The sequence below is a fragment of the Camelina sativa genome, chromosome 7 (genome assembly GCF_030686135.1).
Source record: "Camelina sativa cultivar CO46 ecotype springtype chromosome 7, ASM3068613v1".
NCBI lineage: Eukaryota > Viridiplantae > Streptophyta > Magnoliopsida > Brassicales > Brassicaceae > Camelina > Camelina sativa.
Genome location: NC_141886.1, coordinates 10,197,010 through 10,222,174, shown reverse-complemented (window position 1 = coordinate 10,222,174; position 25,165 = coordinate 10,197,010). Strand labels below are relative to the sequence as shown.

General features: G+C 36.3%; 3 protein-coding genes and 2 pseudogenes across 4 annotated transcripts; 1 reads left to right on the top strand and 4 right to left on the bottom strand.

Annotated features, from left to right (window-relative positions):
* Window positions 1–139: 139 nt before the first annotated feature.
* On the top strand, window positions 140–1,443 carry LOC104704508 (putative F-box protein At1g58090 pseudogene; annotated as a pseudogene).
* Window positions 1,444–2,062: 619 nt separating this feature from the next.
* Window positions 2,063–3,927, bottom strand: LOC104700869 (transcription factor TCP8). The gene has a single exon (XM_010416473.3). The coding sequence runs from the start codon at window positions 3,579–3,581 to the stop codon at window positions 2,367–2,369; it is 1,215 nt and encodes a 404-aa protein (XP_010414775.2). The 5' UTR covers window positions 3,582–3,927; the 3' UTR covers window positions 2,063–2,366.
* Window positions 3,928–6,265: 2,338 nt separating this feature from the next.
* On the bottom strand, window positions 6,266–9,590 carry LOC104700868 (uncharacterized protein At4g06598). The gene is made up of 5 exons (XM_010416472.3): window positions 9,336–9,590; window positions 8,044–8,773; window positions 7,651–7,726; window positions 7,414–7,540; window positions 6,266–6,903 (listed from the first exon to the last, which is right to left on the bottom strand). Exons 2-5 carry the CDS (start codon window positions 8,754–8,756, stop codon window positions 6,701–6,703), a joined length of 1,119 nt encoding a protein of 372 aa, XP_010414774.2. The 5' UTR covers window positions 8,757–8,773; window positions 9,336–9,590; the 3' UTR covers window positions 6,266–6,700.
* Window positions 9,591–13,103: 3,513 nt separating this feature from the next.
* On the bottom strand, window positions 13,104–16,019 carry LOC104700867 (receptor-like protein 9b). 2 transcript variants are annotated; one of them, XM_019227361.2, is made up of 4 exons: window positions 15,940–16,019; window positions 15,754–15,822; window positions 15,512–15,586; window positions 13,104–15,363 (listed from the first exon to the last, which is right to left on the bottom strand). In XM_019227361.2, the coding sequence occupies exons 1-4, from the start codon at window positions 15,962–15,964 to the stop codon at window positions 13,220–13,222; spliced, it is 2,313 nt and encodes a 770-aa protein (XP_019082906.2). In that variant the 5' UTR covers window positions 15,965–16,019; the 3' UTR covers window positions 13,104–13,219. The 2 variants fall into 2 exon arrangements, with proteins under 2 accessions (XP_019082906.2, XP_087312652.1); XM_087456526.1 differs by having other exon boundaries at window positions 13,220–15,363; window positions 15,748–15,822; window positions 15,940–15,979.
* Window positions 16,020–17,615: 1,596 nt separating this feature from the next.
* On the bottom strand, window positions 17,616–19,572 carry LOC104774415 (signal recognition particle subunit SRP54 3-like; annotated as a pseudogene).
* Between the last annotated feature and the right edge of the window lie 5,593 nt (window positions 19,573–25,165).

The window sequence follows — 25,165 nt, the reverse complement described above, 5'->3', positions numbered from 1 at the left end:
CTTGTGGATAGATTTTTTTTTTGATTGATATATTACAACTTTTCTATTTTTATTTAAAATATCTTTATAAATCATATTGACCCATGTCATGATTTTGTTAAGGATTAAAGTTATGTAAGTCGTAAAGACAATAATTCTTACATTACAATTACAAAGAAAACCCTAATGTCGCCGAGAAAGCTTCCATTAGATCTGGAAGAAGAGATACTCGTTCGAGTTCCACCTCGATCTCTCATTCGTTTCAGATCCGTTTGCAAAGTATGGAATACTCTTTTCAACGATAAGATATTCGCCAACAGAAACTTTGCTTTCGGTCGTCCAGAAATCTTGTTAAAGACACATACCCATATGTATTCGATAAGCGTTGATCTCAACAACGACGACCTAACTATCAAAGTGACTGATGTACGCTTTGTTGCGTTACGCGATCGTCGTCGTTATGATCTCGTGGGGACCTGCGATGGTTACTTCTTCTTGTATAACTCTGATCATAAAGGCGTAAACGTGAACGTGGTTTCGAATCCATGGTTGAGAGAGACCAAATGGATTACCCCGGGTGGGACTCCACATGGCAAGAGCTTGGGTTACGATGGTAGTAGCCCCGAAAAGAGTTTCAAGATTTTTGGGATGATGAATACTCGTCAAAATATTTATCAAATTACTAGGAAAGTTGCATTCTTCGAATTCGCAACCAATGCGTGGAACGTTACTCATTGTACCACTCCACGTTTTCTCGAAGAAGAGATACTAGTAGATGAATATCACTGTAGGGTCTCCCTAAATGGAAATTTGTACTGGACAGCTTATCCTTATCAAGAAACTGGTCATCAGTATTTCATCCGAATGTTCGATTTTTCGAAAGAAGTAGCAAAGACCTTTTGTATTCTACCGTTTAAGGGGAAACATAGTTCTTCCCATACTCGTGGCCTTGCGATTTACAAGGGAGATCGGATTTCAGTGATACAACAATGCACAAGAAGCAGAGAGGTTAAGATTTGGGTGACAGAGAAGAGGATTGGCAATGGGGATGATGGAGAGGACGTGGTGTGGATTAAGTTCATGACTATCTCAATACCTCATTTCCCCATGGTTTGCAACAATAGCTCTTCAAGTTACTTCGTCGATGATACTGTCTTTGGAAAGACCTTCGTTACGTGTTTTCTTGGCAAGAAACCTAAACAAGCTTGGGTCTATATTGTGCAAAAAGATTAAGATAGATGAAGTGACACATCAGCAGTTTCAATCCTGTGTCTATGTTCCTAGTTTGATCCCCAAGATTTTCTTATGAGACTTTCGCTAAAGCTACGGAACCAAGAAGAATTATTTTACAAGTTTGATTTGTTTCTTCCTTGTTTTATTTATTTGATCACCATGGTAGTTTGCTTTGTTATATGAATCATCTTTTTTATATTATATTCTTTTGGAGTCGTTCTCATTGGTTTCAAACTCAAAGGATACTATATCACAAATTTATAATTTTGTCCTATAAAGGTTCAACTCAAGATAGAACCATAATTTGTTTGGGGCTAATGCAGTTAATTAATAGAGGTTTTGTTTGAAATCTAGTTCGTGAGCCTGACAAGTCATATATATACAAAGTAGTTTAAAATCTAGTTTGCGAGGCTGCATAAACTAGTCCACGAGAGCACGAACCGAGAACAAAAATCATATAGGTAATGCAAAAGTAGTGCTCCAACCGGTCCAAGATGTTCAGCCATGACACAACCTGTGGACCATATGTCTACTGCACTTGTGTACTCAGTGGCTCTAAAGTTGAGCTCTGGGGCACGAGATAGTCACGAATGTAAGATAAATTGGCTTCTCCTTTCACCTGACACGACATATTTTAGGCATAGACTAGAAAAACTGTAAGACCCTTGTGCCAGAGTGGCATAGACATTGGTCGAAAAAGAATGTATTAAATCCGGAAGCTTTAAATTCAGGTCCTCAAGGTAGTACTCCAGTGGATGAATTTCACATCCTTGTGCTCTTTGACTGTTTGCTAATATGTATACAAAGTTCTCAAATTGAGGGGAAAACAGAGACAAGAATTGCGATTAAATTATGCAAATCTTTTTTTTTTTTTTTTCAAATGCAAAAAAAGTCCTACAAAAATATAAGAAACTCAACAATGAAAAATGAGAAATAGAAAAACAAATCACGGGTCCTATCATTCCTCCTCCTACTATACAATGAAAACATTCTCTACCCACGAGAGTCCATTTGGACCCAAACCTAACAATTTCTTCACACAAAAGACAAGACTACTAAACAACAACACACAAATGTCACAGCGAGCAATCAAACGCTTAAAATTAATTTCTTACCAATTTCAAATGATCTCATAAGATTAGTTTTACATCAACTCACTCAGAGCTATTGGAGTTCTCTTCTCTGCTTTCCTCATCATGATCACTCTGTTGCGGCTTCTCTTGATGCTCCACCGCTAGTTCCGCATTCCCGTTTCCGTTTCCGCCTCTCGAATAAGCCGCGTTCAAAGCTGCTAACATCCCGAGATTCGAGTCCGGCATGCTTAGACCTAAGTTCTGAGTCGGCTGCGGCTGAGCTACAAACGAGCCTAGTTGAAGAGGACTCCCTCTATACTGATCCATCGGAAAACTAAACCCTGTTCCCGCCATAAAATGAGTCGCAGCTCCAGCTCCAGCTCCTCCGCCTCCAGCTCCGCCAGAGTTCACAAATGGCCACATAGGAGCACGGTGGCCCGCCGTGTTGTTGTTGTTATTGCTACTACTCTCCATCTGATTACCGGGTGGCACCGGAAGCATCCAAAAAGTGTTCCCACCACTAGACCTACTCGTCGGAGCAACCGCCCACATCGGCGCCGCCGCAGGATCCGGAGTTTCACTTTCTTTTAAAGACTTACTCTCGTTCTGTTTCCTATCATCATCATCTTCCTTAGACAAATCAACCGATCTATACCGTTTCCTCGAGAAATTCTCACCGTCAGGAATCGTTTCCACCGGAGCTTGATTCTGATGGTGTTGGTGGTGCTGTTGAAGATGATGATGAAACCCTAAAAGCGGCGTCGCAAGAGCCGCCGCAGCAAACGCACCTCCTTGTTCATCAAACTGATGTTGGTGGTGATGAGTCAATCCAAGAGCACCGTAAAGCGGCACCGATTTAGACGGCGGCGCCGAAAGAGTCGATCCGCTGCTACGAAGCGAAACACTCAAAGTAGAAAAGTTCGCAGGAATAGTACCAGTACCTGTAGCAGCAACAATCGCCGGCTCAGCTTGTTGAAGAAGCCATTCAATAGTTTCACCATCAGATTTATGACCTAACTCTCTCGTCAACTGAAAAACCCTAGCCGCACAAAGCGCCGGCATACGAATCCGTCGTCCTCTTCCGTCGACTTTTGTGTGACGGTCTTTAGTAGAACGCTTCGTTGTAGTCGCCGCCACAGCAGACGTTGTTGTTGTTGTTGAGAGTGTTGAGTCTTCTAAGGGTGTAGATCTGGGGACGATTGTGAGAGATGCGTCAACTAGTTGTCTTGCTCCTCCACCTAATCCGGTGGTGACGGCGGCGGTGTCGTTGTTGTTACGGATGTCGGAGAGATCCATTTTTTTTTCTGTGGGAGAAAGGGGAAAGGGGGGAGATGAAATTGGAATTAGGGTTTGGTGGAAGAAGAAGAAGATGATACGAGTATGGATGATTCGATTGTCGCCTTCATGTGTGTATGTACTTGTCTTTCTCAGTTTGACTCTTGTCTTGTTTTTCGTCTGAACAACATCGAATAGAGAGAGAGAGAAAGAGAGATGAGAAAAGGGTTTGATGATGTAAAAAGCAGGTGGATGACTTTTCCAGCAAACCCGAATTATTATTATTTAATTTTCTAGTTTTTCTTACCGTCATTAAGAAAAAAAAAAACATTGATTAGTTTATTATTGTGATTATAAAGGTGGATTAGCCCATTAATTAAGTAGGGGAAGAAAGAAATTAAGATGACCTTTCATTATTTTGTTGTTATTGTCTCTTCCCAACCATAATCCACCCACAGAGTGAGTTTTATTAATTTTTTTCCATTTACATAAAAATAAAATTTAGTTTTTTTTTTTTGAAAATTGTTTTATTATTTTTGTAACTATTTCTTAAGATAAATGAGATGAAAATGAATAGATAAAAATAATAGAATAGTTTTTATTTTGTTCATCTTTTGTAGAACGGAGAAAAAAACTCTTTTTTATTTATTAAAAGAGATGAAAATGATAAATTATCAACTATCATTTTTAACTCAAACACTGAATTTAGTTTTCATCCGATTTTTACTTTAAAAGTGACTACCATTCACAACTATGTAATTTATGATCAAATAAATAAATTTAGATGATTATTTTGGCAAACAAACATTAATTAATGATTTCATTATGGTAGCCTAATCCAAAAAAAAAAATTACTTATACAATTTTGGAAATAACAATATAGTGAAAAGAACTAGAAAAATTATTTTAAAAACATAAAGACATGAAATATTAAATAACAAAAAAAGAAATCCATTTTAAATAAAAGTATATGAAGTTAATATGACATTTATAAGATGTAGGCTTCCATTGGTAGTAACCACAATAAAAAAATGATATCCCCTATATATTAATAGATAAACATTCTTAAAAAAATGGTGATGTGTCATCGCTAGAGAGCTCGAAACACATTTTAGCAAATAACTCTCATTAATTCTACTAATTACATCTATGCCACTATAGATTCAAATCAAAATTCATTACATAAATTAAAACTATTTGTAGCTATTTAATTTGAAACTATATTATTATTCTTTAAAAAACAACAAATTATTTTTTTTAATTGATAATTATTCATATTTTATTAAAATAAAGTCCATACAAATTTCTCCATCACGTTAAATTTTTTTTTTACATTCAAATATTTCACGGGTAACATATATTTTTACACAAAATAGTCACAAATTTAAATAATAATAATAAATAGTTATTTTGTTTTATAATTTATACAAACGAATCTTAGATCTAATAATTTTATTCATAATAATTTTATTTGAATCGATTTATCCGCACTATATGCGGGTTGTTTACCTAGTTATTCTTTAAAATATTTTACTTTGTGCAATAATATAGGATATGCTGAAACTCCACTTGAAGCAGAGACAAAAGCTTTATTCGTAGGTTTACAATAATCATGGATTAGAGATTACATCAATATTATGTTTGAAGGTGATTGCATAAATCTTATCAACATTGTTAATGGTGTCTAGAATAACAGAGCTCTAGTAAACCTAATTCATGACATAAATTACTGGATTTCAAAAATTGATTCAACTTTTTTTTTATTTACAAAAAAGAGAATGTAATAGTGCTGCTCATAACTTAGCAAAATATGGGTTGTTTAGACAACAATTTTTATTTTGACTCTATAATCTCGCCAGCATGACTCCGAGATACTCTTTATATTGATAATTCTTAAAGGAAATAAAGTGGAGTATTCTTTTGTGAAAAAAAAAATAGTATGTCTGAATAGTTAGATGAGTGACATGAGACGTTTAAAAGTGCATGTGACGTTAGATAAGTGATTCATGATGTTATTACTGATATTCATGATGTTTTTTGTAAAATCCTATGTCTATGTCTACTACTATGGTTACCAAATAGGCAAATACCAATGAAAGCTTAAATCCTATGTCTACTGCTCGTATCAGAAATTAAAGAGAACTGAGAACTTGCATTTTAACCATGTTAAACACTTTGGAGCGACACACATGTTTCTTGAATTCTTGGTATTAGTTTAATAGATTTGTCGAATTGGGAAAAGAACAGATAAGCATCTTTTGGACAGTGAAGCGTGCGTAATTTGGCAGGTGGGGACAGCTCATCCAATCCACCTCCGTATCTCCTCCCATATATATATATATATATTAGTTTTGTAAGATTTATCAAAAGTCTTATCCCACTAGATACTCTTATTGTTTTTAACTTTTTTATACATTAGGTAAATGTCACTTCTGAACCAAAAACAAAAAAAAAAAAGTGAAAGAAACTATACTCTTTTAAGACTGTAAATGGTCTTGGAAAAAAAGAAGATTATGCACTTTCAAATTGGCTTGTTTTACCCGTCAATACTTCAAAGATTATACTTTCAATAGACTGTAAATATGAACATTTTTTTTTCCTTTTTTCTTTTTTCTTTTCTTTGGACAAACAAATTAAGCACTATACGTCTTGACAAAGAGTAATGAAACAAGTGTAGAGATGTGCGTATAAGGACCGAGGCAGAGTTAAAAAGCAATCAAGTATACTGACACTTGGGAAAGTACAGAAAATGTCATCCATCAACTTTACATGAAGCATTCACTCGAAGGGAATGCACCATTTTTACCAGTAACATAAAATACAAACAAACAGACAAACAGTGGAGATTCATAGTACAACTCCAGAGATGAGTGTTTTATTTTGTCCCATATCACAAAGTCGCTACAACAATCACCAGATAAATGAAGTCCAGGTGTCTGATCTTCGAACTAAACCACCTCAGGCAAGCCATCTGCTGGAATTAATATAGGTTTCCAGGTGAACTGGTGAGTTAACTTGTCAACCACAAGAAGAAGAAAAAAACAATGACCGGGGAGTTAAAAACGAGGTGAGGCAGTAGATTAGGGCATGATATTGTTTGAATACCAAGTCCTTGATGATCTAATGAACCATTGGGTAGACTAAAAGTGGAATTGACCCATCACAGATACAGAGTCACGCCTACAGTTGGAATCCTTGGTGTTCAGGGAAAGACTGGAGAACTGAGACTCGAGATCTTTGCCAGTAGTACGTCCGCGACTGGCTGATGGTTTCTGAGTTTGTTGTTGTTGCTGATACAGCGCTCGAAGTCTTCCAATCTCCTTTTCCAACACTTCCTGTTCCACTGGATAATAGAGGGAACTCATGAGCTATACAATCTCAAGTATGAATCTGTACTACTACTTTGCTACAAATTGAATTCTCTTTTCCAAGTCATAAATAAAAAGTGTGTTATGGTTGCTTTGAAATACAGCAAAATTTGTTGGTTAGTTTCTTTAACACAAGAATATGAATAATAACTTAAAAAAACAAAATTTAGAAAAGTATTATTCAGTCTAGCTAAAACTGGAAAATTCATAACATCTGACTAGAGTTTGAATCTAAAGAACTTAAATTACGAGTTTAGCATACTTCTTTGATACAAAATAGGATTCTCTTTTCCATGTCAGAACATACAATGTGTGAGATGGTTGCTTGGTATGACTAATAACACGTATTGTAAAATTCGTTGATCAGGTAGGTACTGTTCAATCACTAATACTTGCAACAAACTCATACTCTAGCCTAGAGCTTGAACTTCGAATCTAAAGAACCTAAAAGAATTTTTTTTTTTTAGATGGGTGCAAGAACTCACATTGTTTGATAAGCTTCTCCTGAGCTATACTTTCGAGTCGCTGCTTAAGAGCTTTATTTTCCATACTCAGAATAAGATTCCGCTGGTTGAGAAAATCAAGCTCAGCTGCAACTTTGGAGCCTTCTGCCTATAGAAACCAAAGAAAACCATACTTAAGTGCTCCAAAAATTGTTATCAAATACATCTTTCACCAACTCTCTCTTTAAATGCAAGATTTTTATTTTTTGTTGGCCTTACCTGCAATGTTTGTACATTCCTTTCGAGCTCAGATATGTACTGGAGCTTACGAACTCGTGATCGTTGTGCAAATTGCCTACAGGAAGCAGCAACTCATCATATTAAAATACTAAACATTAAAGTCCAAAATCACTAATCATTCCATAAATGTTATCAGTATTGCTCATCTCTTACTACCTGACATATGATATATATATATATATATATGATTATATTATTCAAAGATGTAAGTTCTCTCAAGTCAATGAGACCAAATATCATATCACAAAGAATCAAAAAGCCGATTGGGTCATTCACTAGGGAGGAAATGGTAATGAATATATCTCAATATCAATTGCTATATATATATATATGTGTGTAAATATATCAAGAATGAGCAAAGAGATCACATACTGTTTGGCTCGTTTTGTGTTGTCAGCTTCATAAGTCACAGGCGAAGGATTGGAGTTGTTTTCCTCTGAAGAGTACAACTTCGAGTTCGGGTCATGAGAAAGAGGTTCAGCATAATTCTTTCTTTCTGATAGTACTGTTGCTTCTTGAGACATATATGATGATCCCATATTCTTCCCGCCACCGCTCTCTCGAGGGAAAAGTAGCCAAGAAGGACGAGCCCCAGAAGCCACCAAAGGATCCCGCTGTCGACTCTTGTGCTTCAGAAAGTTAGCATCAGAGTAGAAGGCAGCATCCTGAGCAATTTTATTCCGATCAAGCTCTTGCATCCCCCTGGAAGAAACAGTATTCCTATAACTGAAATCATTTTGGAGTGTCAAACTTATGTTTGTAGCATTAGCCACGTCTAGATACGCGTAAGAGTCACTTGATGAACGCCGATGACCACATTTGCGAGCAGGACTCTCAGGCTCATTGAGTAGATCATCAAGCCAAAAAGGAAGCTCTTCTACCAAATGGCTCTCAGAAGAAGTCCTCTGGTGGTGTGTTTTCTCATCACCAAGCTTCTGACTGTTCCTTGAACCAATCAAACCACTAGGAATGTACTCAGTATATGATGCTGATACACTAGGAAACGGGATTTTTGGAGGGAGCAAAGCATGCTTTCCTGGATACATCAAGTTTCTAACACTCTGCGATCCTTTGGAGCTTGTCATTACCTAACCACTCTTGCCTGCCAAAATAACATAAAACTCAGAATATACAAACAACGAAAGATCAATGGAACAGATAGATCTGATTATTTAAACCAATGCATCAAAACCCACAAAGCAGGTCTTTTTATGCTTTTCCTAAGAAGGCACTAAGGCAGAAGGCTCATACATTAAGGGAAACGTTTTTGATAATAACATCAAACACAGATCAATGCAACATCATGTTCAAACACAGAACCAGCTCATACAGACCAGACCATGACCAGCTCATCCCACACATATAGTTTGCTTTCTCATTAAGCTAGATTAACATATACACAGACTAATACTATCTAATCTCAACTAATCAAACTTCTTACTCATCGAAGCTCATCACTATTCTTTTCTCATCATCCCTCATTTCCCAGCAACCAAACAGTGAAGCAGTCAAATACTTCCTATACTTAAATTATAAAAAAATCCATAAAAAGTTTTGAAGTAAAATCAAAAAGTTTCTTTTTTTAGAAACTATGACAATCAGATAACAGATTCGTCTTCTTTGTTACAAGTTCCAACTAAAACAAGAAGAAGAAGAAAACTAACCAGTCGAAAGACAGATCCAAATCGGAGAAAAGAGCAGTTGGAAAATGATGACTCCGGCTTTGCCTCAGTCCACAGGAGATCTTCTTCCCTTCTGGAAACTCTTATCGTTGAGTTGAGGAAGAAGAAGAAGAAAAAGAAGAATCTCTATTGACTCCAAAGAAGGGTGATAGAGAGAAAATTTTGGAGAATTTAGTCCTCAAAAGTAAAATAAAAGCTTTCTCTTCTGTCTGAAGACCTTTTGTTTTTTCTTACTTTTTAGTATTTAAAAATAGTCCCAAATACTTTATCATATTTTACAATTTACCCCCCAATGTTTTTATAATTAGACTCTTTTGAATTTTGGAATTAAAAATGAAAAGTCTTTTTCTTTTTTCCTTTTAGATTAAGGAAAAAATGTCCGATTAATCATGGAATTGACTTGCTTCATAGAGCAGCTGCATTGTCTTTTCAATCAAGGCATAATTTGTTTTTTCTTTTACAAAGTTTCATTTACATATATATATATATATATATAATTTTCAGATGAGAATTAAGGTTTGATATTATTGGTCAAGGTAGTGTAAGTAAAAGAATAAACAAAAGTAAAAAATTCTATTTTTTTTTATTTCTTGTATTTTACATCTTTTGAATTAACAATGTTCGATTTGTAGTTTAATCCCTCTTATTCGAGATAACATGATTTAGTGAAAATTAAACTCTAATGAAAAAACGTTAACCATTTGAATTAAAAAAAAGCTTTACTATCTTACATTTTTGTTTAATCTATTTCTATTTGCTTAGTTATTTCTTATGGATGTTTTTATTTAACATTGAAAATGCTAATGTTCTCAACGTCTAATTGACTATTTTCAAGTCGAGATTTAAACACAACAGAAAACATATATACATTTCTATTTTGGTATTTCAATTCAAATATGCATTTCTCTATGACTCTATGCTTATACGGTTATACTTATTACCCATGAGAATAATCCAAGATTTGTTTTTACCTATGTAATAGAGATATATATCATGATTAAAAAAGTTAGAAGTTGTTTTAATAAGATGTTTCTATAATATATACGAAAGAGCATATTGATAGACTGACAGAGACATTAATCTAGTTACAATTTACACGTCATAAACACTACTATAACACAACACAAAGGAAAAGAGGATCTTTTGTCGAAGATCATGTTTTTAGCATATGGGCCATTTATTTATTAAAATTTATTTATTAATATAATGATTGGTGAGTTGGAATTGATCTTTTTTTTTTTTTTTTTTTTTTTTTTTTTTTTTGGACAAAAGTGAGTTGGAATTGATCTGTTACCTAACTTAAAGTGCAACAACATGGGCCAACTTGAGTTTTTATTACATTTCTATATTTATAGGTTCATAAAATGACAAAAACAAAAATGTAATCTCAAATTTAAAATTTTCTCCAACATGACTTTCACAAACTTTACTTTTAAATCCAATTCTCTTGTTCCCAATCCAGTCTGTGGCGGCCCCTTTGTTTCCACAACCTTATGATGTTTTATCATCCATTGTTAATCACTGTGTTAACTGTTAACTAATCATTAATCACTTCATATTAAAAAACTGCTACTTGTTTATCTACTTTATTATTATCATAGACTTGACCTATACTTTTCTATACTATCCTTGCGTGGCATGTATATCTATACGTATTTATAAAGTTTGGGGGTATAATATAAGGTAAGTTGGACAAAAAAATAGACCATCACTACAAAAAGAGTAAAAGACTATTGCATGTTAATGAAAAGTGATTGATTTGTATGAAAAATTAAAATAATAAATATATCGTTGATTTGTAAAAACTAATATAAAAAGTGTCACAAACTGTAGTGAAGTAATTCGAAACGGCAGATTTTCTTATATGGGGCTACATGAAAAGTTGAATTTAGCCAAAAAAATTTCAGTCGTTCAACTTCTTCATCCATGGTTAACGTATGAATGAAAAATAAGTCGTGATTTAGTAACCATGGCTAATACAACCGCAATGGTAGATGTATGTGACTAAAAGTCATAGTTAGAAACAAGACACGATATAACTACATAAGTTTAGTGGCTACTCCTACCTACAAAAATATAAAATGCAGCAAATCATAGTCCAAGAAAACTAGCCATTACTTTAAGGTGGCCAAGTGGTGATAGAAATAACACCTAAAACAAAAAAACTTTTTCATTCTGGATGGCTCTACCAGCCTACCACCCACGAAGACATGCTATTTTATAGGGGGTGTAGAAATATAATTGTTGAAAAGTTGTATCATACAACTTGTATGTGTGAAATGATCGGGACATCGACTGTATGTGGTTCCAACGAAAGAACGTCGACAAAGAGGAGTTTAGCTAGGCCGTCTCAGCATTATCTAAAACCCTAGACCAAAAAGAATTTTGGGCCCTTTTCACCTTATAATTTTTTTTTCCTTTTTTTTTTGGGCCCTTTTTGTTAAAGTTTTTTTTATAACAAATCTGGCATGAATCCTTGTAAAATGTACTCTGCCACCCCTTAAGACGGGCTTGAGTTTAACCCGTGTTGCAAACACTAAAGTTAGTCCATGTAAGGTACTACATCCTAGTCCAAGTAAAGGAAGAGAAGATCATCCTAGTCCATGTAAGGTACTACATCCTTGTAAAATGTACTCTGCCACCCCTTATCATAAAAGATAACGAAAAAATATATTAGAAAACTTAGGTAAATTAATACCGTTAGAAGCCATCACGAGGACAATCAAGAGAATGGTGAAGCTGACGGAGTCGAGATTCTTTGCCATTTCTTTTCTTTTTGCTTTGCTTTTGCTGTTCTTTTACTTTCTTCAAGTAACTTAACTTAATTTGATGATACAATAATTCCATGGTTTTGGTGATCTTTTTATAGTCAAAGTTTTGCGACTGTGTTATGATTTTTTAATCTCTATCATCAAATCAGTAGCATAGTTATCATCTAAACCCTTCTTTCAAGTTCATAGTGTCGCCACAATTGTGCATTGTGGTCCTTCATCTTCTAAAGAATAGTGATTTTTTCTTAGTTTGAAATAACTATTGTTTAAGAAATGATACTATTGTATGATTAATTAGTTAACCAAAAGGAAGGTCACGTACGTCCCTGTCTTTGTTGTTGTAAGCACATTTTATATTTCCACTCTTTCTAAATTTTTAAATAACAATTGTTTTAAAATTGATATTGTTGTTATCGACCGAATAAGAACGAATCTTGGCGACATTTAAATTCGATAATGAAAAGCATTCCACTTCATTAGTTAATTCATTAATAAAATTGCAGCAAATGGCGACACTATTTCGTTTCTTTTGATCATCTCCGTTCCATATGCGTTACTCTCATTTGCTGATATTATAGGGTCTCATGGGGCTTTTGGATTCACATGAGCTGAAAAAACATATATTCATATTGTTGTATGTATCACACCCCTAAGCAAACAAATATTAAGGCACCACAATGCTGCTATCTCAGTCACCATATCATTTGAAGTCAATTTTCGAGTGAGATGGAGACTTAAGTCTATGAGACTTTTCCTTCTGTGATGCACATAGCTCTCAACAGTTTGATGGCACTATATATGAGATTTGCAAATCGAATTTTCTTCTAACACCAACTGAATGACCCTATCAAACTTTTCTAACACACATAGAAAAATATTAATGCCTCACTCTTCCAACATATATATAAGGTACTGAATTCAAATATCATTGATGCATTCTGAGCACATAATGATCCTGTGTGTGTGGAGGTCTTGTAAATTACGGAATATCAAATTTGACAAATAGTGCATGACAAACTTTGAACTTTCAATAAGCTTACAAACTGAAACATCATGACATGTAATTTTAAATAACAGTATTGATAATTCACCAAATCAAACATATTTGAAAAAATTGATAAAAGCACTAACGAGGCGAAACCATGCTTGGCGCCAAGGCGAATCAATGCAAAGGAACACAAGAAATATGAACCATATTACACCGTAGGTGGCAGCAAGGCTACAGAGGAAAACCTCCATATTGATTGTTGTTTCACCATCCTCGTTTTGAGATCCAGACTCAAGGAACCCCGTAGCGTTGTTATCATCACAATTTCTGTTTATAGCTGATCCACAAAGAAAAGGATTACCCATGTAGTTGGTTCCATTGAGCGTGGAGAATTTGCCTTGAGTTGGAATGGAGCCTGACAAGTTGTTGTACGAAACATTTAACACAACCATATAGTCTAACTTGGATAGATCTTGAGGTATTCTACCATGCAACACGTTAAATGAAAGATCAACGCTCTCAATGTCAGTTAGATTGGAGAAGCTTTCAGGTATTAAACCTGACAAGGAATTGTGAGATAGATTCAAAGAACGTAACTTCTGAAGATCCCCTAGCTCTTTCGGGATTTCACCACTAAGTTCATTACTTGACAAGTCCAATCCAAACATGAAATCAAAACTTCCTCCAGTGTAAGAATCATACCTACTCTTTGATGCAAAATCAACTATGAACTTCAAATAGTCAGTGTAGCCTCGAGAAAACTCACGTGGTAAAACCAACAACCTAGAATACACCTCCAATTCTTCATCATTAAACCCAACTGAATATGTATTACCATCAGTTGCATAGTCAAAGCCCCTTCCAAACGATACATTGTTTAGACATGAAGGTATAGACCCATCCAATTTGTTGTTGGCAAGATCCAAGATTCTAATGCTTCTTAGAGCACATAGATCCTTAGGAATATGACCAGTTAATCTGTTACCTCTTAACAAAAGAGAGATGACATCTTGGTTGTGGAAGAAGCGTGGGATAGTCCCTGATAACTTGTTATTTCGCAGATCGAGTACCAAGACATCTTTTATCAACGTACTTGGAATTGTTCCAGTGAACTCATTGTCGTGGAGGTACAACAAACTCATGTACTGAGCATTGAAATACATAGGCAAGTTCCCTGAAAACTTGTTTCTAGATAGGTCGAGAATCTTAAGGGCTTCTATGTTAAAAAGGGTGATTGGTACCGTACCTTCCAAGAAATTATTCGAAACAGAAACATACACCATAGGAAAGTGGCCGAACCAACTTGGAAGGACACCTTTTAGATTATTACTCGACAAGTCAAGCACTGATATAGAAGTTAGATTTCTAAATCCACCTGTGATGCCAGTAAATAGATTGTTATTCGCAATCAACACGATCAAGTTCCCGAAGGTTGTTGGTATGGGAAAAAGTTGGGCGTGGAATCTGTTGTATGAAAGCTTCAACGTACCAAGTGAATCACAACCCATGAGAAATTCCCTTGGTAGACTGCCAGATAAGTTATTATGAGATAAATCCAAGAACTGGAGCATTTTCATCTCACCAAAGGAAGATGGCAAATACCCTTGAAACCCGTTACTTGAGAGATTCAAGTGTATCAGATTTGGAAGCACCTTTCCAATATTCTCAGGAAGATGTTGATCAAAATTATTGTTTGATACATCCAAAATCTGCAAACTGTGATTAACTAATAGTCTTGTCAACTGAAACATGGTGAAAGAGTTGTCCTGCAAAAGCAAAACCCGAAGTTTTGGATATTGCTCCAAAAACCAAGATGGGAATGCTCCGGTGATCAGCTTGTTGTTGGAGAGATTAATTACACGCAGGTCCTTCTGGTGTCCAAGAAAGCTTGGCATTATTTCCAAGTTACAATTCTGTAACTGTATGACACTCAACTGAAACCTCGGCTGCCAAGAGATTTCAGTTTGTACCTGCAGCAAACTAGACCTTGATGAAAGTTTAAACACCTTGAGCTTTGAGAGGTTGGCTAGTAGCTCGAAAGAGAAGAAACCCTCAAAGTCATTATCTGAGAGAGATAAGTACTCAATAGATTCAAGATTCCTTATAAGAGATGGAACCGTCCCATAAAACTGGTTTGAAGAGATATCAAGAACTTGGAGTTTGGTCAAGTTACCAAAACAGTTAGGAAATGGACCTGTAAATTTGTTTTGACTCAGATCAAGCTCCAGTAAATTTTTCAATTGACAAAGTCCTGTAAGAATCAAATGCAAATGCATAAGAAGATGAAAACATTTACCTTCTTCAAAGCTATGTCCATAAATAGTTAATATCTAGGTCATCATGCACAGATAACAATCTAGCTAGCTAACTTAATAATTAGATATGTTATACTAAAATACCTTTCTTTTCCAATGATCCAGAAAAGTCGTTATCGCTCAAGTCCAAGCCTTCAAGGTTACGAAAATTCGCCAAATCTGTGTACAGTAGGGTAAAGAGATATGAAAAGAGAACTTAACTTGTGTCCAAGTTCTATTTTTTCTTGTTTTCGTAACAAGTGTCCAAGTTAAGGTCCTAGCTTGATCTAAATTTTTCGATCTATGAAGATAATGAGAGGTAAAGCAAAAAATTTGCTAGATTTTACCTGGTACTGGGCCAATGAACTTGTTCCCACTTAGATCTAGCAGTTCTAGATTTCTCAAGTTTTTTAGTTCTGCACGTAAAGTTTCTTAAGTTTTAAAACAAGAATAGAGATGAACCGGAAATATGTTCCAAACTAATAATATCAGTCTGTAACAAGTACTCAATAATCACCGGAAAGTGGACATACCTTTGATTGGAAAAGTACCTTCCATAAAGTTTCCATGAAGAATCAAAGTTTTAAGCGAAGAAGCTGGATTTAGAAAGGGTAAGACACTATTATTAACGCCGTTGTTACTTAAATCGAGTATCTCAAGACTTTTCAATCTCCCAAGGCTTTTATAACCTGCCAATAAAAAACCAATGATGTTAAATTATCAATGAACTATGGCTTATACATATGTTTAAAATCAGTGTAAATAGACGGAAAAGTTGGTAAGAGACGGAAGTGAATGATAATATACCATTTATATCATCGAACCAGCCTTGACACCCTAAATTACTTAAATTTAGACTTTGTAATTCTTCAAAGGGATAGAACAAGGAAAGATTTAGTAGTGATGATGATGAATTGTTTGTTTCAATAAAAATGAGGCTGATCACATGCCCGCTGATAAGATCACACTTGACTCCTTCCCATATGCAACAATCGCTATTTGTGTCGTTAGGCCAATCATAAAGATACTCGGATATGTTGAGGTATGACTTGAGCTCCATCAATCCTTTCCTTTCGCTTTCGATGCAACCTCTATACCCATGTACGTGCAGTGATACCATCATCATCACCACCAACATCATGAGACCTGCTGGGGAGAACATAAACATTGAGTATCTCTTATTTGACATTACAACTCTTTCCAAAATTAAAATTAATTTCACGTTGGCAAAGAATATATTATTGATGCCATTATTTGTAAAGACTTTTCCTGAAGACTTTGACTTTGCTGATGAGTCTTTGGCTAAAGAGTTTGACTTCTTTTTTAGATTTAAGGGGATATTTCTTAAATTCTGCTTGACGACCCTGTTTTTAAATAGAAAAAAAGTCAACTCTATACCCAAACTGAAGAGGGACCAACTTGGAACCGTTCATTTTCACTTAAATATGTTAAACTGTTTTTTTTCTTGTCATCTTAGTAATAAGCAAAAAAATAGAGTACAATACCAAAATGCACAAAACATACATAGTTAAGTATTAAGCAACTAAAATTCAACTTTTAAAATAGCAACATCTGATTTCAATTTGGTTTGAGTTTTGAAGTTTACTGTTGGACAGAAAGTGTTTGAATTTAACCCAACCCGCCAGTTCAATCACTAGTTCACGGGGTTTTTAGTGGGCTTTTCGGCTCTATACCGGTCCGGCTTTAGGTAATTTGTATTGGGTTTTCAACCGAGGTTTAAAAACATTGGTTGAAATCAAAACAAAACAAAAATCAGATTATTTTCATCATTCAATATAGTTGCGAAACATTTTAAATAAATTTGGATAAATATCAAATTGTATAATTACCAAACGAGCAATTGGCTCCCAATATTTGACCCTATAATATAAACAACTCAGAATTCCGATACAAATGCTTAATAGTTTTACTGATTTTAGCATGGACATTGAAAAATATTCGACCCTATAAACAAACTAGACGTAGAGTGTCTCTTCCAGTCAACCCAAATGACCGCCATACATATTTGTTTGTTTTACTTTTACACAAGTATCGAAAAGCGCATATCAAACTAGACGTAGAGTGTCACTTCCGGTCTTCCGATCATATCCGATACAACCCAAATTACCGCCATACATATTTGTTTATTTTACATAAATATCGAAAAGCACATAATGCATAATTTGTTCACTTTGTCGACCTGACCACCTTAAGACGTCGGGACCGTGTACCGTCGTCTATCAGATTCATTGCGAATCTTCATCTCAATCTCCATAAAGCCCTTGGCCTTCATCCTATACGTTTTAATCATTCGCAGAACTTGTCTCACATCTACTTTTGATGCTTCAGCTGTCTCCATCATCCGTTCCGCGCTCATTTGCTTTACGTTGTTTGGTTTATCAAGCTCTGCCAAACACAACAAATATTACTCAATTGAAAAAAAAAAAAAAAAAAGCGTATTTGATCCACAATAACTTATTATACCTTCATCTGTCATGGAATCCATTATTTTCGTGTACCGCCTAAACTTCTCGAGGTCTAGCTTCGAATAGCTAGACGGAACATGGCGGAAAAGCAACTACAGAGAATATGGAAGAAGCTTACAAGTTAGAGTGTCTTGTATTTCGGTATAATTAACAACAAAACAAGAGTTGGCTGAGAGAGATGAAAGTACCTTTCTCTCCAATCCTAATTCTCGCCTATAATGATTATACATTAGTCTCAAAGTATATTCCAGGGGCTTATCCCATGGGCTGTCTGCAAAAAAAGTGGACTCATCAGTGATAAACAAAGCAACGAAGGCTAAGAGAGGAAAGACTTTTCTAACCCAAGAGACGCCTGACAAAAGGTTTAGCTTCAAATGCTTCAAATTCCTCACTCTTCTCTCCCGTTTCAGTTAATATTATGGGACACTTTGCTGCTGCAACACTTGAAAACATGAAAAAGAGAACAGATGAAGCACTTGAGGAAAATGAAAAGAACAAAACTTGTATAGTGCTTTAATTACGCGCTGATAGCACCACAGGCTTTAGAGTTGCGGTTTATATTGGTAACAATGACAACTCCAGGAGTGAAATTTTCCTTGAATGCTTGAGCTTGGTCAAATGCAGCTTGACCAATACTGCTATCCATTACATATATAACAAGATCAGGATTCTGTATAAAACCAAATAGCCTATGTTAGCTTGTGCTACCATCGACAACAAGAAAAAAAAAAATAGAAAAACAAAAACAGACCATTGATTCGGATAATAGGCGCATTTCTTCAAACAATGTAGAATACAGTTGATGCCGGTCACTGGTGTCTACAATTATAATGTCACGCTTGTCGTTCTTGAACTTTGCAATTCCTTCAGCGGCAAGTTTCGTAGGATCTGTCGTGTAACTGTAAAGTTAAACCAACCAACCAACCAACCAACCAAAAACTAGGTGAATTCGATCATAAAATTGTACAGATGAAAGAGAATTTGATTGTTCTGATATGTGTACCTTCCGTAAACTGGAACCTCATCTTTGGCAGCCTTGTTGAGCCGGAAAAAAGCATTGGCGCTGAAAGTATCAGCACACACTTAAGCTGGCCTGAATCCCTTCTTTCTGTGGTAACGAGCATACTTGGCACACGTTTTGGTCGTTCCAACACCTACAACCCAATCAATCACACTATATTATATTACGTTACGTTTACTCAAAATACAAAAAATAAATAAAAAATAAAATAAAATAAAAAATAAAAAATAAAAATAAAATAAAATAAATAACCTCGCAGTCCGATGAACATAACTATGCTAGATTCACGCTTTCCTAGAAAGAGCGCAGATTTCCCCGGATCAAGCTTACTAACGAGCTCAGTTAAGATAATCTGAAGCGGTGGTTATGAGTAAGTAAGAAATCAAACCCCTACGGAGGTGCACAGATTAATTAAAAAGAATCAATCGTGACCTCACCTGGTAGATTAGTTTGCCCTTATTTGACGCGGCAGGGAGATTGATCATTTCCTGGCATTTTCTCTCCACCACAGTCACAGCCAATCTAGGAAAATCTGCGTCAAGCAAAGCGCATGTGATATCGTTCAAGCAACTATTCAACACAATCTCATCCATCTTGCTTGTTTCACGCATCTCTTCAAAAGACCGGCCTAGCCGACCTCTCAGTTCCGTCAACGCCATCGAGCAAATTAGGGATTTCGGTGCTAATATCACAGGTTAGGGTTAGGGTTTTGGTTTTGCTCGAATACATTAATACGTCTCGACAGGATTGGCCCAGCTGTCGCTGGTAAGTTTATGGGCCTTGTATATATGCTTGCGGTCATTTTTTTTTTTTTTTTAAATCTTACGTTACGTGCATCCACACTCTCCGATCTTAAATTGTATCATTACTTTCAGATTTGTTGTCTTTAAAAGTGTTCAAGAAATTGTTATAGGCGTCTATACGCTTGGCAGGCTTTATACCCGCGTACATGGTTTAATATAGTTACGCGACTTCTGATTGTGCAATCCCTTTAATCAAGGGTTTAAGCTTACACTAGATTTAACTACTATAAAAGACGGTTTTTGATGCAATTGCTTGGCGGAGCAAGATTGCTTCAAAGGCCCAAAAGAGAGCGAAAAAAAATAATGAAATAAAACCTTAATTGATAACATGTTAGGGATTTGTGAGTTTTAGGCTTTTAGCTTAAGAATCTATAATTTTTAAAAACTGGTCCAATTTTATACCAGATTAATAGAATTTCTTGAAACAAAAACAAATTTAGTATCTATCTTAACATTTTTGGAGTACATTTTTGTGTCATCCTTTCTTATCTTTGTATCAAAACAAGTCTCAACTAAATTCTCTACAATCCTTACAACCAAACACAATGATTTCTTTATTTGATAATAGTAATTTTCTAAAATCTATCTACCTAATTTAAAGCAATATGTTAGATTAAAATATAATTCTCCTTTCACTTTTATTTAATTATTTAAATTACTATTTAATACATTAAGTTAATAAAATTTTAGATTTTTTTAGCATATGATGTGATTTGAATTTTTATAAACGGATATATATTTTAAAAATTATTTTAGAATTTTTGTACCCAAACAAGTATATTCGGATATAGATTATTTCACATTGAGTTATTTTAATATATAATGAATATCTATTTTAATTTTTTTATTAATTACTGTGAGACCGTGAGAACACGTATATATAACAATGTAACATTTATATTAAAACTCAAAGAAGTTTAATCTATTTATAATATATTCAAAGTTTTTTAAAAAATTGTCCCGTGGTGTACCACGGAGTCAAACCCAGTTGAGAAAAAAAAAGAGTACAAACAACATCAATTTTGCACTTAGGGGCAAGTAGTGACAAACTTTTCCATTGATGTTTTATTTGGAAACAAATGAAACTTGTACATCAACGTAAACACACATTAAAACCAACCAAACACCGGTCACTCTTCTTTTGTTCTTTGGTAGCAATGGCAGTGTTTGTCGCTTCCCTCAACAACCCCTTTACATACTTTTTGACCATTGTATGTGCGTCTGCAACATATAGAGCAATCAACATTCGTACCAAGGAATGGGGCTGGGCCGCACTCCTCTAGGAACGTGAAGCATCCAGGTGTTGCAGCATCGCTCCTCAGGATTTCTGCATGTTAACATATTAACATGATCGTCATCACAAGATAATTAACAAAAAAAACTGTGAAGTATAGTAGAGAACATCCAAAACTATTACCAGTGGTAGCCATGAAAAAGACAAACAAGAGAACGGTGAAGCTGACTGAGTTGATGTTCTTTGCCATATCTTTTGGTTTTGCTTTGCTTTCTCTTAAACGCAATTTATTCTTTCAAAAAGAGACTTTAATGTTGGTGAGACATTCCATATGTGTGCTGATCTATTTATAGTTAAAATTTGTGACTTTGTAATAATTGTTTAATTCATCCTCTTACCTTTCAGATTTTCCCAAGTTCATAATGTCGTCATAATTGTGCATTGCTGTCAATCTCAATTAAATTTCTGTATTTCCTGTCTGTCCTTGTAAGAAAAAAAATAATGCACTTGATTTACATAAATATAATTAATGAAAGGAAGCTCCTAGTTTTAAGTTGTAACCACGATTATATATACTGACTAAACTATATTAATATTTTTGAATTACATTTTGTAAAATATATAACTTTTGTATTAGTAAAAATGTTACACAAAATGCCTTCACATTCAAGACAAAAAAATTAAACTTACAAAAAATCTATATATAATAGCAATCTGAATAAATGCCACTAAAAGTTGTGTCTTTTCAATCGTATCTTTTAGATAATTTTCCAAAACATATGTATAAAATTTAAATTGTGTGCTTTACAAAAAAATTGCGATTGTTCATTATAACGGGTTTTTTGTAAAGTTGCAACTGTTCATTGTAGAGTTGTGTTTATTCGAATATTCATATCTTTTGAAACATATATATATTTGTTTGTTTGAACCGTTTTCATTTTTTGTCATGCCACAAAATGAAACGACCGCACCCGGATTCTCAATCCTCACATAGGATTCACGGGAAACGATCTCACCGGAACCCCATAATTCCAACGAGACAACCGACGTAGAAATTGTTTCTTGCAAAAACTTCCACAAATACACCAAACACCACCTCATCTAGTTACTGAGTAGCACAACCAACCATTCCTAGCGACCGAGTAACAAGAGAAGTTGGCTGGAATATTTGATTCCGTCCAGCCATAGATAACACTTCCCGACAATTAGTCCAACTCACTATCAACTCCTCTAGTGTCGAACGACACCTCAACCTGGTGTCGAACGTCACTCATCGCACCACTTGCGAACAACCACACACACCGACGCTCACAGAATCACTTCCGTCAATCTCTCCTCATCCAAACCTAAGTCCAGTTGTCCTCCTAGGACCCAAACACACAACAACACACTGGTGTCGATCGACACCACCATGGTGTCGCTCGACACCGTCTATACCAGACCAAAATATAAAGACTTGACTAAAACACGAACCAACCGTTCATTTCACAAACCCACTGGTGGATATGAATCTTATAGCACCACAAAGCTACCTACCAAAATTCAGCCAAATCGGACTCCGTTTCATCCTCCAAACATTGCCCCAAAGTAGCCATCTCGAACCAGTTTGCGATCTTCATCTGCAGCTGTTGGTGTCGACCAACACCACCATGTTGTCGAACGACACCAACCCAGAAAACACCACCCGAAGCCTTCCTTCAAGCTTCTTCTAGCCACAAATCCCTAATCCACTACAACCATCGATTCTCTAATCGATCTAAAATTAAAACAACAACACTTACCTGGATTACAACCATGAGAAAACCTCCTTGTGTCTCCCAATCCACCACAAATCTCCCATCCATCCCCTCACACATGAAAAAGATGGATCTCCCTTCTTCGCCTTTGTTCCTAGCACAAGATCTTCACTCCACATCAACAGATCTCTCAATCCAAGCAAAGAAACTCCCAATCTCCCAAGAACACTCTCTCTTCTCTCTTTTCTCTCTAAAACGGCAAAACAGCTCCCCCCTCCAAGACCTAGGTCGAGTTCAACCTTAAATACGTCGGTCTTTAAAGTTTCAATTAAACCAAACCGCACCAAATGACAAATTAAAACAAACCGGACGAATCAGAATTGTTGGTGACGATCGACACTACCCTTGGTGTCGATCGTCACCCATCCCAAATCCCCAATTTGGTTCACGGATGTTACAATTCTCCCCCACTAACAAGGATTCGTCCTCGAATCCTGCAACACAGTCCATCCACTAAGGACTTTCGTGCAACCGTCACCACGGTCCGCACATCCTCCGACCGGACTGAACACCGTTAGCCAAGATTTTCTGTGCAACTGTCGCAACAGCCCGCATAACCACATGACCAAATGGTCCACCTAACCCTGACCCAACTAGTCAGCACAACCCAAAACCCGAGATCAATCCCGACCTCCGAGGTCTACATCCAGTCACTATGCTCATATCCACGTCCTAGACATTGTTTGCTCTCTCACTCATACATTATCAGGTCGCAACCTTCAAACTGCACCGCCTGCACTCTCAGACCGTCGTCCTCGAGCCATACCGTCTCACTCTCGGATCGTCACCCTCAAGATCTCGGTACCAGGGGAACTACTCATCCCCTCCAGGGAACTAATCATCCCCTAGGAGAATTAATCATCTCCTCTGCCGCTCTCAGGGTCGTAACCCGTCAAGCTCGCGGTGCACCAGGTGAACTAATCCTTCCCTCGGGAGAGCTAATCATCTCCCCAGGAGAACTAATCATCTCCTCCGGAGAACTAATCATCTCCTCTGGAGAACTAATCATCTCCCCAGGAGAACTAATCATCTCCTTATGAGCAAACAAGTCCTAACATCTATAAGCATCTCCCGACCAGAACTACCTCCGTGGTTCGTGTAAAACATCTCAATGTCCTACCAACCACCATATTCCCTCACTGTAATATTCACACCATCATGACCACTAATCAGGCAGACTCTAAACGTCTCAACCATTCGGGTGTTTACACACGCCCTTCCCAAAAATAGACAAGTTCTAACTATTCATAGAGCTTTCAATTTGTTTGCAACCGCACTTTCCATAAATAGACAAGCTTTAACTATTCATTAAACTTCCCATTTTTATAACCCGCATATTCTCTTAGCACCGTGACATGACCAATCAAAAATCCATGAGAACTGACCATCTCGTCTGTGACCACTCTTCAGGTCATCCATTCAACATTCCCGCCACTCAGGCATTTCCCGTCCCCTTTCCCAAAAATAGACAAGTCCTAACTATTCATAGAACTTTCCATTTTTAGAAACTCTATATTTATGGAAACTTTCCATTTCAAGAATCGCATAAACATTCAACCATTACACATTAAGATTTCATAAGAACTAATCATCTTATTAAATCCTCTCCCACCAACATTGTAAAAATAAATTTGCAATACGGTCCATTGGGCCTGAGCAACCTGCTGCCACACTCACAACACCTGTTGAAGTGGCACCCACACTAACCACACTCTCATACCCCTTCTTGACCTGCAAGCAAATTCCTGACTTGCTATCTCGTGACACTCCAAGCCACTCCGATGAAGTAAGTTCCCAATTTAACTTCTCGAACACCGAACAATTTCTTTCCTAATTGATCAAATATCTCAACAACACCTTTGTGCTTTTTCCGTAGCACTTATCACGTCTAAACGACCTAGACAAGTCTATAACCATTTTAGAGTCTGTCCTAGAACCGTATACGCTCTGATACCAAACTGAAACGACCGCACCCGGATTTCCAATCCTCACATAGGATCCACGGGAAACGATCTCACCAGAACCCCATAATTCCAACGAGACAACCGGCGTAGAAATTGCTTCTTACAAAAACTTCCACAAATACACCAAACACCACCTCATCTAGTTACTGAGTCGCACAACCAACCACCCCTAGCGACCGAGTAGCAAGAGAGGTGGGCTGGAATATTTGATTCCGTCCAGTCATAGAAAACACTTCCCGACAATTATTCCAACTCACTATCAACTCCTCTAGTGTCGAACGACACCTCCACATGGTGTCGAACGTCACCCATCGCAACACTTGCGAACCAACACACACACCGACGCTCACGAAATAAATTCCGTCAATCTCTCCTCATCCAAACCTAACTCCAGCTGTCCTCTTAGGACCCAATCACACAACAACACGCTGGTGTCGACCAACACCACCATGGTG